The sequence below is a fragment of the Nomascus leucogenys genome, chromosome 11 (genome assembly GCF_006542625.1).
Source record: "Nomascus leucogenys isolate Asia chromosome 11, Asia_NLE_v1, whole genome shotgun sequence".
In the NCBI taxonomy this organism is placed as follows: Eukaryota; Metazoa; Chordata; class Mammalia; order Primates; family Hylobatidae; genus Nomascus; species Nomascus leucogenys.
The window spans coordinates 70,288,144-70,306,054 of NC_044391.1; the positions used below are offsets into that span (position 1 = coordinate 70,288,144).

The 17,911-nt window shown below is 37.4% G+C and overlaps 1 protein-coding gene and 1 pseudogene across 1 annotated transcript in view; one reads left to right on the plus strand and one right to left on the minus strand.

Annotated features, from left to right (window-relative positions):
* The window catches only part of CPB1 (carboxypeptidase B1), a 69,557-nt gene that overhangs the window by 33,798 nt on the left and 17,848 nt on the right, over window positions 1–17,911 (plus strand). Inside the window, exons 2-7 of the mRNA XM_003256244.3 lie at window positions 3,603–3,843; window positions 3,951–4,026; window positions 10,422–10,546; window positions 16,646–16,745; window positions 16,834–16,935; window positions 17,783–17,884. Of these exons, the coding sequence (XP_003256292.1) occupies window positions 3,773–3,843; window positions 3,951–4,026; window positions 10,422–10,546; window positions 16,646–16,745; window positions 16,834–16,935; window positions 17,783–17,884 (576 nt within the window). The 5' untranslated portion in view covers window positions 3,603–3,772. The remainder of the gene's footprint in view (window positions 1–3,602; window positions 3,844–3,950; window positions 4,027–10,421; window positions 10,547–16,645; window positions 16,746–16,833; window positions 16,936–17,782; window positions 17,885–17,911) is intronic.
* Window positions 651–1,915, minus strand: LOC115837289 (annotated as a pseudogene).

Here is a 17,911-nt window from a genome sequence, read left to right on the forward strand (position 1 = left end):
TCTCAAGGAGCTTGTAATCTCAGGGAAAGCAGAAAGCTTCACAAATATTCAACTAGAATACAAAAATAAAGAAACAATATGAAGAAATAAAAGCAAAACACCATGAGACTATACAGAAAAGGAAATAATTAACACCCACAAAAGAAGCAGACTTGTCAAAGTCAACCAATTGCCTAAATTTTCAACTTTTTAATCAGTTGTGTTGATAGAGTATCAATATATAGACCATTTATATCCTTTATATCCAGAAGTTTGTGCAATTGGGCTTTAATTTGTTTAATAAAAACATTTTCATCGAAGCATTCAGAACATCAACAAAACAGCTGTAACTTTTTTTTGCAATTATAGTGTTGTATTCAGTTAACTGAACAACAATTACTTTATATAAACTGCATCAGAGACAAATGAAGATGAAAAAACTATCATCCTCATATATAACTAATTTGGGCTGTGCACTGACAAGAACCTACTTTAAATTTCCACACCCATTTACAACCCCAATACTGTAGCAGGCAACGTTAGTGTCTATTGAAAATACCACCAGGACAGGACAATCAGAAGATACACTTAGTAGTGTGTTAACCATACAGAAAAAGATAGTATACAGTTTAAAAACATATCTTAGGCAGCCTTACCTTTCAATTTTTTCTTTAAAAGGAGTGAGGGTTTACAGGGGATTTAAATGCTTTATAGACAAGGGGAACAACTTGTACTAGAGCCAACTTATTATCTTCTTCATCTTCATTTTTTAATCTTTCTCCTCCTCATCCTTTTCATCTTCATCTTCCTCTTCCTTCTTTTTCTTGCTTTTTTCAGACTTAATGACTCCCTTTTATGCTACATTAGGCTTTCCTTAGCCCAGAGTGCAACAATATCCTTTTCATATTATTCTTTCAGCTTCACAGCCTTCTTTTCGTAAGGCTGCTTGTCATCTGCAGCAGTGTTATTTCCTATCTCTCCCAGTTTCTTTATAACATCACTGATGGATAGGCCGAGATGTTCTGCTTTGATTTGGGGGCAATACTCAGAACAGAACAGGAAAAAGGCTGAAAGTGTCCTCTTGGGCGCATTAGGATCCTTGAACTTTTTTCCCCCTCTTAGGAAGGATGTAGGTTTTCATTTCCTTTTCACAACAGGCCCTGTCTGCCATTGCCATGTATTCATATTTTCCTTTCTCTTTAGCAGAGATAGTCTTCCACTTCTCTGAGTGCTTCTTAGAAAACTCTGAGAAATTGACTGAAACATCTGTGTGCTCCTCCTGGCAAATTTGCACAAAGAATACATATGATGACATTTTGTCTCTGGGCTTCTGAGGATTTCCTTTGCCTATGTTTGGTTATTTTTCCTCAGTGAGGCATGGAGTCATCTAGTGCCTGACCAGCTCTCACTTGTTCTAGCACTTTCTCTATGGATCTCAAATTATGGTAATGGCTCTTTTACTTTTTTTAAAAAAATTGCTGTACGCAGATTATTGCCTCAGGTGAAGTTTCAGTCAATACTGAAATTTAAGGAAAAAGCTGCCTGTCTGTCTAAGGCAGACATTGATGGTTAACTATTGTTAACAATATTAACTATTGCACAAACTCTACCATGGCCTGCAAGGAGGAAGTCTAGGGTAATTCTGCCATCCATAACAACCCTGGCCAGTGAGTTGGGACTGTCCTTAATGCCTCCCAGGGCTAACGTGGTATTTAGTGCATTTTGTGTATGTGTATGAATTAGGATCCCATCTAGGATGTCTCTTTAGTCTTCTTTAATCTGGACTAGTAGTACTCCAGCCTTTATTTTTCATAATATTGACATTTCTAGAGGGCAAAAGTCAATTTTTGTGGAGGATGTCCCTCATTTTGGTTTGTCTCCTTGTTTCTCATGATAAATACATTTTTTAAAAGGTTAAAGAACCATTACCATACATTGAGATCCATAGAGAAAGTGCTAGAACATGTGAGAAAAGCCTTTTCAACAAATAATAATGGATCTACTGAATATCCATATTTTAAAAATGAATGATTCATATCTTACACTAAAGACTCATATCTTACATAAAGACCCCAAACTACAAATCTCTTATAAGAAAAAAATAAGTGAAGGTATTTGAGACCTTGAGATAGGAAAAATTCCTTTGAAAAAATGTAAAGGCACTAATTATAAAAGAAAAATGTTGGTAAACAAACTTTTATCAAAATTAAAAACATCTGTTCATCAAAACATAACATTGAGAAAATAAAAATGCAAGCCACATACTGGGAAAAATATTTGGAACATATATTTCTAACACAGGGCTTGTATCCATACTATATAAAGAACGGCTACAACACAAGAATAAGAGACAACCAAATTTCTTTAAAAACGCAAAAGACTTCAATAGATGCTTCACAAAAGAAGATTTACAAATGATCAATAAACACATGAAAAGATGTTCACCACTACTAATCATCAGGGCAATACAAGTTAAAATTAGAATTAGATACCACTTTACACTCATTAGAAACACCAAAATTAAATACGAAAAATAATAAGGTGTTGGAGAGAACATAAAGCCACTAGATACTGATGGAAGCTTAAAACGGTACAAACCACTATGGAAAAAATGTTTAGCAGAATCTTATTGTGTTAAACCTAGATTTACACTATTGCTTAACAATTCCACTCACATGTCCACCCCCTTAAATGAAAACATATGCCAAGAAACGAACTTGTACAAAAATATTTATTGCAGCCTTATTAACAATAACACAAAATTGGAAACAATATAAGTATATATCAACAGTAAATAGCTAAACAAATTATTACATATCCTTACAATGGAATATCACTTACTAATAAAAAGGAATAAACCAGTAATACCAACAAAGCCAAGCACAGTGGCTCATGCCTGTAATCCCAGCACTCTGGGAGGCCAAGGCAGGCAGATCACTTGATGCCAGGAGTTCAAGGCCAGCCTGGCCAACACAGCGAAACTGCATCTCTACTAAAAATACAAAAATGAGCCAAGCATGGTGGTGCATTCCAGTAATCCCAGCTACTTGGGAGTCTGAGGCACAAGAATCACTTGAACCCGGGAGGTAGAGGTTGCAGTGAGCTGAGATCTCATGCCACTGCACTCCCACCTGGGTGACAGAGCGACATTCTGTCTCAAAAATAATATCAATAGTAATAATGGTAATACAAACAAAAACACTGACAAATCTCAAAAACATTATCTTGAATGAAAGAAGCCAGAAACAAAGGAATATATGTTGTATAATCTCATTTACATTAAGTTTAATACAGGCAAAATTAATGTATAAAGCTAGAAATCAGAGTAACATTTGCCTGAGAGGAGTACAGAAATAGACTGGAAAAGTGCTCAAGGGAACTTGTTAGAGTGATAAAAATGTTCTATATCTTGTTTGGGATGTTTATTACATGGGTTTACACATTTGTCAAAACTCATCAAACTTTACACTAAAATCTGTAGAATTTATTGTATGTAATTCTCAATTCAAAACAGAAAAAAATACAAAATAGATTGTATTTAAATCTAATTTACTCCCAGACTATTCAAGTTCTGATCCAAATTAAATAAGTTGAATTTGAGAGTATTTACTCTATTTCCACAGGTGTTGAGAGAGATACCCTCTCAGACCTTACCCAGCTACCAAGGCAAAAATGCCAGGAAAACTATTAATCAAGATACGCTAGTTCCTGTTTGCAACCAGGAGAAGAAAGCAGAGAACACTCAGGATTATAAAAGCAGATAAGACCTACCCACTAGACCTGGTCAGACACAATGTTGGCGCTCTTGGTTCTGGCGACTGTGGCCCTGGCATCTGCTCATCATGGTGGTGAGCACTTTGAAGGGTAAGTAAGCCATCTTTAAGGAGCAAGTACTTCTTCCTTGCTAGCCCCAAAATTTGGACACATTACTCAATTCAAATTTTCTGTGCTTCTATTATCTCACTATTCAGCGAGAAGGTGTTCCGTGTTAACGTTGAAGATGAAAATCACATTAACATAATCCACGAGTTGGCCAGCACGACTCAGGTAACAATTTTGATTTACTTCGCATCTAATTTAAAATCTTAGATCGCACTGTGATTCCAACGATGGAAAAAAAACCGTGAAATATTAACTATAGCACTTTTGGTAGCAAGAAATAAAAACTTGGAAAACATTTAGTGCCATAATGTCTTCTTTTTCTGCCTAAATTAGATTGCCATAAGCCCTGTAGTATTATAAATCCATGGTAACTTTTAAAAGAGCTGACAGTGTGACAACTGGATGAGTTGGAACTGTCAGGAAGGTCACAGAACATCTAATGTGCAGTCACTTTCCTTCTAAGGCAAATGAGAAAAATGATCAACTTGGATATTACTGAAAAACTGGGCTTTTTTCCAACTTCAAATTCATTTCCACATCCCATGTATCATCTGTCCTCTTTGATTTTCTTTCATTCCAAATCAAACAGCTTGGGTTTTCATGACCTTGATTCAGGTCCCCTTAAGGATATGACATGAGGGGGAAAAAGAAGGTAAAAAGCCTTGAGAGATTTTCATACTTTTTTTGCTTTCAAAAAACTGACATCTCTGTGCTAATTTTTTAATCCACTATATATGAGGTGAGAACTGACATTTTAAACTGTATATATAATGTGGCAGGAAGCTATTGCTGACCACAAATACAGTAGTTCCACTTTGGCCAATGCCGTTTCTTCATAAATATATAAACTAAAATAATCTGCTAGCTTATACACACACACACATATTCATATATACACATGTATAGTCATTTTGTAGCTTTTAAGGCATAGAGGAAGGAAGAAGAAGGTGGAGAGTGTCATAATCACAGGCTCAGAAGTTCAGAATTGAAAGAAATATAAACTCATCTATTCCAGCAATCCACTCAAATCTGGAATTTCCTTCTGGGAAACAGCATCCCCAGTTACTACCCCTGGTAAAACCTGTTTGAGTACTTCCAGGAATAGTTCGTATACTACTTTTTGGAATAGCCCACTTGCCTTACAAATCATTCCAACTGTTTTCTTCCTTATTCTGAACCGAAAGCTTCCTTCTCTAACTTTGACCTGTTGGGCTTAGCTGGGCCAAATATCATGTTACCTCTAAGGTTTATATTTTTCAAGCTTTCCATAATTTTTCTTAGCACTGGTTTACAGACTCTTGATCATTCTGCTCACATCTAGATACAGCTCAGTCTTTCTCTCTATATTTCTTTTTTTAAATGTAGTTACCACAATTGACAATGGGCCTCCAGGTGTGCTCTGATTAATATATACTACAGGGCCATTGCTTCCCTTCATTTGTAAAGCAGACATTTATTAATGGTGCCTAAGATTCTTTTTAGCATCTTAAGTAGTCATAGAACACTGAGCTTATATTAACCTATGTTCAATCAAAACCATTAGGTAATTTTTTTTTCCTCACATGAATCACCCTCAAACAGGATATCCCTCCTTGTGTGCTTACCTAATTGACTTTTTTCACCTAAATGTAGGATTTTAGATTTACACTTTTAAGATTTATCTTGACAGCCTGTTTTCAGCATGTTGAGATCTTTTAGAAAACTAATTCAGTCATCCAGGGCAATAATTCTTCCCCCTAACTTTGTATCTCCAGCAAGTTTGATAATCATGTCTTTTCGAATTTTATCCTTGTCACTGATAAAAGTAAATATTAAGTAGGTCAGGAGTCATAGAATTAGAGGCCTTCTTCATGTTTCACTCATTCAGTACATATTTATCATGAATCTCCAATGTGCCAGACATAGAGTTAAGCACTGAAGTGATTCATTAACCTATTCTGCTTGCATAAGTTTACTCAACTACCCAAGCTAGTGGGGTGTTACCTAGGGGTAACTCTGCCTGGTGCTTTCTGGTTTATAAAGAAAGATATCAAGGCAAAGACTTCATCAAATGCTCTACTAAGATCAAGATTCGACATTCTACCAGGTTAGTGCTCTCATCCAAAACTAAGGTGAAGTTAATTGGGCCTGACTTATTCTTGCTTTAAACCATACTGGCTCCCAGAGACCACAGCTTCCTTTTCTCAGCATTCACAATCCATCTGCTTCCAGTTTACTCTGCAGCTTTGCCAGAATCCATGCCAGGCTCCAGCAGCTCCTGCTTCTGAGCTTCACCTGTTTTCTTGTTTATAAAATCTAAAACTTGCCCCCTCTACTCCCCAGTGAGCCCTTCAAGCTCTGATTCTTCCAAGATTGCTGAGAAAGTTCTGCAATCACATCTGCAGTATTTTTTTAGTTATCTAAAATTCAGCATTTCATAGTGGTCAAGAGCAGAGAGTCTGGACTTAGACTGCCTGGGTTCAATTCCTAGCCTTACTACTTAGTCAAACTCGGACACCTCTCTGGGTCTCAACTTCCTCATTTGTAAAATGAAGATGATAATACTATTTACCTAGGGGATTGTTGTGAGATGTAAATGAATTAATATTGGTAAAGCACTTAGAAAGAACTTAAATACTAAGAATTATATGTGTTTGCTGTTGTTACTATCATTAGGTCTGGGATTTTGAATACAATTTATATGGCAGGTATAATCAATCACCTATGTCCTCATCTACCTTGGGCCTCAATGTTTTCTAAAGAAAGTATTTCTGTTTAGATCATAACATGAAAAAATCTTTACTTATCCCTGTGGTAATTTCATCTCTCAGCAGTAATAGAATAAACAAGGGATAGTGTAATTCTCTCTTGGAAAAGACAGAAGCCAAAAAAACAGTTAAATAGGGCTTCTTTCTTTCCTCTGGCTGCAAACATCATGCTTTAGCTCCAAGCAGTGGGACACATATTTATTCTTTATTCTTTTATTTTCAACATGATTGAAATGAGATTTTCATTCTCCTTAGCAGTTGTGGGAACAGCATATTCTGGGCTGTAGCCTTCCTGATAAGATCATTACAAGGGCATCCAGTGTTTGTATTCATCCTTGGCTATGTGTCCTTCCTCTCAGCTTTTGAACATGTCCTTTTAAATGCTGAATATATTGGGCAGATCCGTGACCACACTGTACTCCAGCAGCCCCTCTTTTCTCATCTATAATTGAATAGTAAGGATTTTATTTCATCTCCTCACAATCAGGGTTGTGCTTGTTCCTTTATTGAAGGCATTCACCGTAAAACCTATTCACTTTTCTCTAGACTGTCTTGAAGTCTGTGTTTCTCCAATTTAAGGTGCATTTTTCTCTACGCCTAGAGTAACATGGTTACTGTCTTCCAATGTTCTTATCATTCCTACTGTACCAATAAGTTCCTCCCTGCTGTCTGGAATTGGGCCTTGAGTAGAAGTTGCTTTCTTTTCCAACAAAAAAGGAAAATTTCACCAAGATAAATGAAAAGTCTATCAGATGTTTGACTTATAGTCAAATGCAATGTGAAGAAACAAATTCATGCAAATTTCTGAAGAAACAAAGATCCCCAACACCAATATTTATTTTTTTATTTGCCAATCTTATTCCTGGAAAAATTTCAGGTTGGCATGCTACTTTATATTCCTTTTAGGCTAGTTTTCCGAGATATTTTAGGAAGGATTCTTTAGTTGTTAGGCAGCTGGCTGATTAAATTGATATTCTTATAATGCCATCATTTAAAAATATCTCTTGATCATCCAATAAATGTTCTGTATGGTTCTTTGTCACATTTATATTTTATAACTTCAGTTTTCTAAATTCATAATGTATAGTTTAATTTCCTACATCTACATCCTATATTTCACTCCATGTTTATATTTCAGACATACATCTCATTCACAAGGTCTTGGTAATTTCTGAAATTTATATTTATCACCTTATGTTATTACTTTGACTTTATTACCTATATTCATATTTGGTTCATTGGTAAACAGCTGTGAGGTTATAGCATTGCTCCTGATTTCCAGCCATGTTTCTCCTAGGAAGTACCAGAGACTAACTCCAGTATAGTGGGTCTGTGTCACACATGCAACACTCCAGAGTGTTGTATGTTGACAGATTCGCTAACTAGTTTTCTCCATGTCAAACTGAAATTTTTAAGCAACCTCAGGTTAGGTCTGTAAGTTTCTGTCAAACATATTTATGAGATTTATTTGCCCCCTCTTAAAGAATCCATAATGCTCACACTGTAATCTTAAAAGTAACACTTGCTCTACATATATATACTCTTCTAATGTTTGGCAGAGCTAGGACCAATGGGTAAGAGCTTAGGAGGATATAGATGGCAATTTTCAGTTTAATATTAGAAAGAAAACCATTTATAAGCAATTAAGCTGTTCTGAAGTAGCACTAGAAATACACAAGGTTCTGCTAGAACCACCACCAAGAACATCATGCAAGCATTTGATGCTTTGAGTGGAAAGCTAGCATCTTAATACAGGCTCTTCCAAAGCGGATCCTGAGACAAAGATTCAAGGGAAAGAATTTTATCTGGGAAGTGCAGGGAGCCCTGGTAAAGAAGTGGGGAGTGCTAAATAGAAGTAAAGGCAGCCAACAAAGGAAACGGTGTTAAGCCAGCTACCACAGAGGACAACTGGAGGTAAACCCACAGGGAAACTCTAGGAATGTGTACAAACAACACACTTCAGAATTATCCCACCTGAGAAGTGAAGGAGTTGGAGTAGTTCAACATTCGCTTTTCAGGATTATTGGTTGAACCACAAAGAGTAATTTCCTTGGTACCTCCTGTCTACCTGGAGCTGAAAATTTGGCTTTTCCCAGTTCTAGAGGAAAGAGCCCTCAGGTACAGAGAGGCAGATCTTGGCAAGGGGAGTACACTGAGCACACTAAAAGGTCCCAGCAATTATGTACCAGCGGGACACTGTCAGGTCAGCTACAGATACATGGAGGACTTTATGTGCTTTCCCAATTCTCAACCTTGTCGTCTATAATAAAGACATACCCGTCTCTCCCACCATACCATAGAATGACAGGTGTTTATCAGGAACACAAATTCAGAGCTAAGTTTCAAAAATATGCTTTCTTTTATAATGTGCTTATCTTCATTGCCCTTCTCTCCACAATGTTGGCTAACTAGAAGTTGTCACTAGCCCCTTGCTTTCTCTGTCCTTATCTTAGCATGTCTTTATACTTACTCACTTCATTTAACCTCTCATCCTTAACTCACTAGGTCATCTTCTACAGCCAATCCTTATCCAAACATTGATACTCTATCCTTTCAATCCCTTTATGACAACCTCACTCACGCTTTTTTCTTCTGGAATGCCAGTATCCCTGCCTCCCATTGCCCTGACATTCCTTATGGGCCTGATTTGTGACTCACCACCTTTAGATTTCTACAGTGGTTTGAAGCTTGCCAAGACAGAATATAGGTTAGTGGGAGCCCCACAAATGTATCTGAAACTGAGATGTCTTATAGTATTACCTTGTCAGTTTCTGCTGCACCATCTCTAAGTCTGCCCAAACTCCCTTCCAAGTTTCCAAGCAGTGGTCCTAAATATCACCATCAGACACATCTCTAGCCCTAAAGCAGTGCGCAAACATCCGAACAGAGATTGGCTGAGACACAGGGACAAAGAAAGACCCAATGTCAGGCTGACCTCAGACTTCTAGGCTTCCACTCAGCACAAGCAAGGAAGAGAAAAACAGACACCTATAAGACACAGTATGTTTTAGTTAATATTTTTCCACTGAAAAGTGATACTTAAAACCACACATCCACAGACTAAAAAAAATGCTGTTTGGGGCTTCATTTTCTCTAATGTCTCCCCTATAAAGACAAAGGCCATGTTTGATTTGCCCACTAATGTATTCCTAGTCTCAGACACAGAGCCTAGCATATCATAGGTTCTCACAATAGTTGATGAGTAACTGAATAAATGAAAATGTCAGTACATGACTGGATCCCCAAGAGCAATTTTTCTCCAGCCACGGTGCCAATATACCCATTGTGAAAAGATACCATTTTTCTTCCTGATGTCTCCATCGCAGCTCAGGGATGCTCCTGGTTCCACATATTACTGTGATTTCCAAGATAAACTCATAAAATAAGTCCATTAAAAAGTAAAACAGCTTCATATTTCTCCATTACATTTTGTAGTTCTAGTTAATTCATCATTCATCTGGCACATAGATCCATTACCACAACACTGCTATTCCAACAAGTCAGTGATCCAGAAAATCAATAAATAGAAAAGAACAGTTACAGAATACAACTGACTAGCATTATGGGAAATGATTATATGTTTTTTCATGTTCATTGATAATCAATCAAGGTTATGTATATATTTGTAAACACTTTTATCAACATCTAACTGCTTGGTTCCAACCCTTGTTCACTCAAAGGAAATATTTTCAACAGATTTCATGGATGATTTGATTTTAAAAATAATTCAGTAGAGCAATAATGTGCTCACAGATTATCATTCACCCATTGAGTTATAGGTATCCAATATAGTTTATCTTGCCCTTTATTCAGATTGACTTCTGGAAGCCAGATTCTGTCACACAAATCAAACCTCACAGTACAGTTGACTTCCATGTTAAAGCAGAAGATATTGTCACTGTGGAGAATGTTCTAAAGCAGAATGAACTACCATACAAGTAAGTTTATGTTTTATAAATATTAAAATTCTCTCCCATGCATGCTTTCATCTGAGCCTTTGAATAACTCTGGGAAGGAAGAAATGAGACCAAAACCATGCCTTCCCCAGGACCCCACAAATACGTAACGGCAGAGCTGGCCCTGGATTCCAAGTCGTAAGACTTCAGTTCTGATGGATTTTGTGTTTAGTTATTGCTCTAATGAACATGGTTTTTATTCTTGAACCCCAAGTCTTCTGCCTGATATCTGACTTGGTCCATTTTACAAGCAATGTATAGAGTACAGGCCTAACCAATGGATACTCTATTCTCAACTAGACATAGTTTTAACCCCAAATCTTATCAGCTCTGCTTTCCAAGGGATCAGCCAGACCTATTGTGAGTTATGAGGGCTATTTATGCTTTTTTTAGCAGAAGGATAAGTCTAGAGTCAGTCTGAATGGCCCGGCCCTTCTGTCCCTTTTTCTCTAAAGTCCCACCACTATCTCTAATGGTGGGAGAAGGCATGGAGAGAAAGATGCAAAGAAAGGACTAGAGTAAGTGGCTAAGCTGATCCTGTCTCCCTCACTGAATACCACTTTCGTTCATCTAGGTCTTTCACGACAAGAATGTCTTCCTAAGTAAAGGCAATTGTCCATTGGGTGATCCAACAAATCAATATTGAATGTCTACACGTATCAAGTTCCAGTAAGGACAGATATGGCCTCACGTCCTTTAGGGGAAAACAGACTTTAAATAAGGAATTGCAGTAGTATTTAATAGATGGAAAGAAGAGTAAAGAGCTGGAGTTCAGAAGAATAGACCAAGTCTAGAGGTCAGGGAGGGCTGTCCTAGGAAATGATTCTTCAGCTGAGAACTGAAAGATGAGTAGGAGTTGATTAGCCAGACAAAGACAAGGAAAAACCATACTTTAGGCAGAGAACAGACCATATGCTAAGGCTTAGAAGTGGGAGAGACCATGCTAACCCAGGACATTTGCATAAGAGGGAAGGAAGAAATAAGGTCTCTAGTACAAAACAGAGGTCCTCCTCCAGGGGGTAGATTAGGGAGGAACAAAGACAAAGTGTCGGGCTCGGGTCCTGAACATTCAAATGTTTACCCAGCAATCCCCCATCACAAGCTCAAGTCTTCGTTATGTTTTGGAAAAATGTAACCTATGTAATTTTAACAGAAATTTCTCTTGTTTTTCCACATCTTAAAAATGTAAAAGTATAGTATCTGTGCCAGTGAAGATGTCAGAATTGCCACCTATAAAATCTGTACCTCCATCAGGAGAAGTGTGTAACATAGTGCAACAAGTAAAGGCTTTGGGGAAAAAGCAGACTAGATTCTAATCCTGGCTTTGCACATTGCTGTGTGGTTGTGGGGAATTTGCTCAACCTTTCTGAGCTTCAGCTTTCTTATCCATAAAATGAAGATATAATGCCTCTCTCAAAGGGCTGTTGTAAAAATAAATAAATAAATATATATATATATATATAAAAATTACAACTGGTATTATATTGCTGAGAATGCTGCTATGGTTTACTGTTATACAAAGAAGGAGATTATACATTTTTTTTAAGAGTCAACAGAAACTGCTATGTTTAACCACATTATCATGCCTCACAAAGCTTAGCTATGTGCCTTCTGCCTGAAGGAAGTGTCAAAATGTGACCTTAAGAATTGACTGTCTTTTTAAAACAAAGATATAACCTGCTAAGTCTCAAAATGTGATTAAGATTCATGTCTATAACATTTTGCTCTTTTTATTATACTGAAAAGGACATCTAAAATTCTAGTCCTTGGAGCCTTCAGTAGCATTCAAAAAGATGAGTTTCTTTGTAATTCTTTAAGAAAAACAAAGATCAGCGACCATAGATTAACCCTAGCTACCTGAATGATGTCTTAATTCTACCCTTATCACAAAACAGTAAAATGGTTTCCGATAGAATTTCAATCTCTATTTACAATCAGATAGAAAATTCACTTTCTTTTTTAGTGGTGAACTTTTTGGGAATTGTGTATGAATACTGTCTCATCTAGAACATAGGACATCCCCTGAGGGCTAAGAGCTTGTTAATTTTTGCTTCTCTGTTCACTGCTTAGCATATTTATAGCATATAATTTTCTAAATATTAAATAATAAGTCCCTGGAAATCCTGGAGAAGCATACCAGCAATATCCTTGCTGGGGTTGCAAGCAGTCCCTGTGCATCCCATTATTACCTCGTATGGTAACTAACTTGTATTTAGACGATTTCCTGCTGGCAAAAATTTGCAGTAGTATTTGTATATAACAAGAGCCATCCACTGCACACAAGTTCTACCAAAATAACTTTTCAGATTTTTTCAGTGTTTCCAACTCTCTTCACCAAGACCTGTGTTATTTGGCAGCTTTAATCAGATCCTGAATTATCATAGGAAAAAAACCAAAATGTGTGCAAAAAGAAAGATAACTGTAGTTTTAAATGACAAAGTTTCACTCTTAGTAACAGAAAGACTAGGAATCAGAGACCGTAAATCTCCAACTTATGGTTACGAAGCTAAGTTGACAGAACCTTTAGGTGGCCTGCCCTCCATGGAATTCCTTGCTACAGACTGTAGAAAGATTGCTTTGCCCTACTTGATTCAGGGAGACTGATTGTTGCTTACACGTATATCAGCATTTTTCTGCATATTTCAGAGGCATACAGGAAGGTGTCCTAGGATGGCAATAGGCACGTAGTAATGTTCTTCAATAGCAGTGGGCACAAAGTCCAGGTACCGATCAAATATTCTATTTTCCAGAAATCTGAAAGGGGGATAAAACTGAGTCACGTCTTTCTTTACTTCTCAGACATTGTGTTCCTTGCTTTTTTGGGAGTCCCAGTTATCTAATTTGCTTGTGTGTTAAAAAAAAAAAAAAAAAAAAAAAAAAAAAGAAGTTGGATGGCACTATAAAACAAGCATATAAAAGTATAAAATACTATACATGCTTCTCTATTTTGGAGCTGTGAGGCATTGTTTTAATCTTCTAGAATGGAAGCTCATTATTTAGTAATAATATTTTGTAATATAGCTAAAGTAGTACTTGGTCCTAAATCTAATAAAATCAGATAACCACAGGGCTGGGAAGGATCATTTGAGGTCAGTCTCCCGCCTTCAAGCAAAAGTCAGCAACACATTTCAACCTCACTCTGATGCTCTTTTGCAAGTTACTAGAGGATATTTTTATTCTTGGGTGTCATCTTCGATTTAACTAACTGGATTTTTATGCTTCTTTGTCCTGGATATTGATGAAAATGTTTAATATTTAACGTAGTAATAACTCTAACAGAATGTCTTTTAGTACCAAACAAAATGCCAGCCCCCACACAGTCACTGATCCTCCTAAATAATTTAAACTCGGCCAGGCGCGGTGGCTCACACCTATAATCCCAGCACCTTGGGAGGCCTAGGCAGGTGGATCACGAGGTCAGGAGATCAAGACCATCCTAGCTAACACGGTCAAACCCTGTCTCTACTAAAAATACAAAAAATTAGCCAGGCATGGTGGCGGGCACCTGTAGTCCCAGCTACTCCGGAGGCTGAGGCAGGAGAATGGTGTGAACTCAGGAGGCGGAGCTTGCAGTGAGCCAAGATCACACCACTGCACTCCAGCCTGGGTGACAGAGCGAGACTCCGTCTCAAAAATAAATAAATTAACAATAATAATAATAATAATTTGAACTCAAGGGTTGGGTGCAGGTAAGAGGATAGCAATATGTTCTGGAAGCTTTGAAATGAAAGAGGATGTCATTTTCTGGTCCTCTTGGGTTTGTTTTTTTTTTTTCATTCCGAGAAGCTCGTCCTTATTAGGTAAGATTTGTTCTTTCACATTATGATATCGAGACATAATTGTCCTCTTAGCAGTTTCTGTCGGTTGATTTTTTTGTTTGTTTGTTTCCAGGTTTTTGTCTTGCTTGACTTGCTTTGTTTTGGTTTGGTTAGTCTGTTTTTAGTTTTTTGTTATCCTTGAATATCATTTTCCTGAACTATTTTTTAGTTTTCCTCCACGTTTTCCTGAGTTATGACAGTGGTAACTGGCAAATTTTTATTTTTTTCATAAACTTGGAAGACATGTATGTAAATGACTGAGGCTTATGGATTGGAATCAAGCCACTGCATTTTAGAATTGAAAAGGATGTTGAATATTTACTAATCAAATGACCCCCCTCTAAAACTTAGGACATTAAGGTCCAGGGATTAGATGACTTTTCTAAAGCCAGTTTATGAGTTAGGCAAAACTATGACCTTGATCTTCTGATTCCTCATTCATGATTCCTTCTACTTCCACCCTATTCCTTAACAATTCAACTGGGATAGTGAACATAATTATAGTGCTGACTAAACTCATTGTTCCTAACTATAGCAGACAGACTGATGGTCCCCAAAAAACTCTATATCCTAATCCCCAGAACATGTGAATATGTCATGTTTATCACAAAGAAGAATTTAGGTTATAGATGGAATTAAGGTTCCTAATCAGCTGATGTTAAAATAGAGAGATTATTCTGGATTGTCCTATATGTCCACTGTAATAATGAGTCTTTAAAGTGAAAGAGAGAGGGAGAAGAGGTCACAGTGATTAGATGTGAGGCCTTTATCTGCTATTGAAGCCTTGAAGGTGGAGAAAAAGGATATGGCCAAGGAATGCAGGTGACCTCTCAGAACTAGAAAGGGCAAGGAATTAGATTCTCCCCTAGAGCTTTCCTGTTGATAACTTTTTTAGCCACACCTCATTTTTATCCCAGTGAGACTTGTGTTGGAATTCTAACCTACAGAACTATAAAATAATAAATTCACTTTGCTTTAAGCCACTGACAGCAGCCATAGAAAACTAATACACTCACAAAGCATTGGCAGCTGCCCAATAGAAAATATTTCTCCATGGAATAACTTTTAAAATCTGCATTTTTTTCTTTTTAAATACTACCTCTTAAGATAGTTAAGACCCTAAGAAAGTGTTTGTCTTTTGCTAAGAAACAGATCCCAGTAAGTATTAATTTATTACACTTTCCAAAAACGGACACAAGTTCATACCCAATTTCGCCAATCGAAGGAGTGACCAGGAGGAAGGTTCAGAGGATGTCCCTGACATACTTCATCAGAATGTCCTTGGGGCAGCCAGAGGAGAAGCAGACTTTTGATGTGTGTCTGCAATTCTCTGTATGTCAGATAAAATCATTTCAAGGTTTAACTGTGGATAATAGCAATTTCTGCAAAGTGGCCTCTGTCTGTAATATCCACAGTACTGTGATCAAGGATACTAATGATCATAAACTTTTCTCTCTTCCAAACATACTTTTCACTCAAAGTAGAAAGGGAAGTGAAGTCACACACACACACACACACACACACACACACACCCCTTCAGACTAGCCTCATAATAGAAACTATCACCTGAACAATTCATTTCTCTAAACAGGTAGGCCTCAAAGGTTTCCGTTACCACTTTTCATATTACCTTGCTACAGAACCATTATTAGATTACTTAAACCACCCAAAAGACAAGCAAATAGAAACCAGTTTTTTAAACCCATTCTTCTTTTACCTAGTAAATCTTCAGCTTGTTAATATTTCTGAATTTCCAGACAAGATATGTTTCTCAGAACCTAGAGACAGGTCCAAATTGACAACTCCTCCCATTTACCCAGGACTGAGTAGCTTCCTGGAACACAAGACTTTTAGTTCTAAATTCAGAAAAGTCCTGAGGAAGAAAGATCAAAGATAGGCTTCGAGTACATACTGTTGTGTGGAAGCCCAAGGCCCTGACCCAAAATGTCCCAGGTACCAGGAGCAACCATTTTCCAAGTTTAAGGTTCACAGATAGTCAAATACCTGAGGTTTGGGCTGAGGAAGATCCTACCTTGCTTGCACTCTCCAGTATCCTTCTCAGTGACTTACTCACTCTTTATGGTCAGTAACAGAATCTCCCTGGAGCAGCTGAAGGTCATCAGGAAGAACCAGAGGACAACATGAGAATTTACGGAGAGTGCAATGTGCCATCTACTAAAGCAGTGGCTCTGGGGTTTTATGTGTGTTCACTGGGGAAAAATACACTTATGTTCATAGGAACACCCACTTTGGTTCGTTGCAGGGTACTGATAAGCAACCTGAGAAATGTGGTGGAGGCTCAGTTTGATAGCCGGGTTCGTGCAACAGGACACAGTTATGAGAAGTACAACAAGTGGGAAACGGTATGATGTGCACATGATTTAGACAGATATTACTTTGGGAATTGAACCAAGAATGCCACATTGATCTACAAATGATTCCATTTGGTAGATAGAGGCTTGGACTCAACAAGTCGCCACTGAGAATCCAGCCCTCATCTCCCGCAGTGTTATCGGAACCACATTTGAGGGACGCGCTATTTACCTTCTCAAGGTAATCATTTTTAACCATGACCTTGCCATGTCTGAGGGCTTTAAATCAATGAATTCTAACACATGAACATCTGTTTCACAGACATCCTTATCCCAAACATTGTTATAACTCTTTCCTGCCTACATCCCCGAGGAAACCAGATTCCCCAGCTTCTTTTATCATGTGTGGATTTTTAAATCATTATTTTGATTTATTCAAAAGGAAAAATGCAATAAAATAAGAGAAGACCTATAAATTTAACCACATTCCTGTAAGCAATGTAAATGATTATCTACCTTGATGAAATTCTTCTTTCCCAGCTGTCGTTTGCAAATCCATTTGCTAAAGAGGCTCATAAACTTCATGTCTATCAGACAACATTACAAACACATCAACAATTTGTTTCTGTCATTTTCTAACACCATTTTTGTCATGTAATTCTAATGAAGGAGGTAAAAAGACAAGGAATAAGTGAGAGAGTAGTAAAAATTCTTACAAGATTAGCAACAATCATGATTACTTCTAATTACTCATCCAGTTGTCTTGGTCATGTCACCTAATAACAGCAGCTGAAAATAACCTCCACATGAGTACAATTAAGCAGGGTAATCAAGCATCATCTGAAAATATGAGCTTGTCAAGCTTAATAAAAATAATAAACAGCCATATAAGCTTTCAGCTCAAACACTGTGAGTCTAGAAGCGAGAACATACTGTGTTAGCATTATATTTTAATTTAATCATGGGATCCAGCTCTTGCTGCTGTCGGGTTTCACTTGTTGAGTCTCAAGCCCAGATGGGCAGTGGAGGTTAACCCCTGAATGTCCTATGATGAATCATGGTTTCCCTTTTCCTTTTGTTTGCAATAGGTTGGCAAAGCTGGACAAAACAAGCCTGCCATTTTCATGGACTGTGGTTTCCATGCCAGAGAGTGGATTTCTCCTGCATTCTGCCAGTGGTTTGTAAGAGAGGTCAGTGTGTAGAGCGGTTTTTGGCAA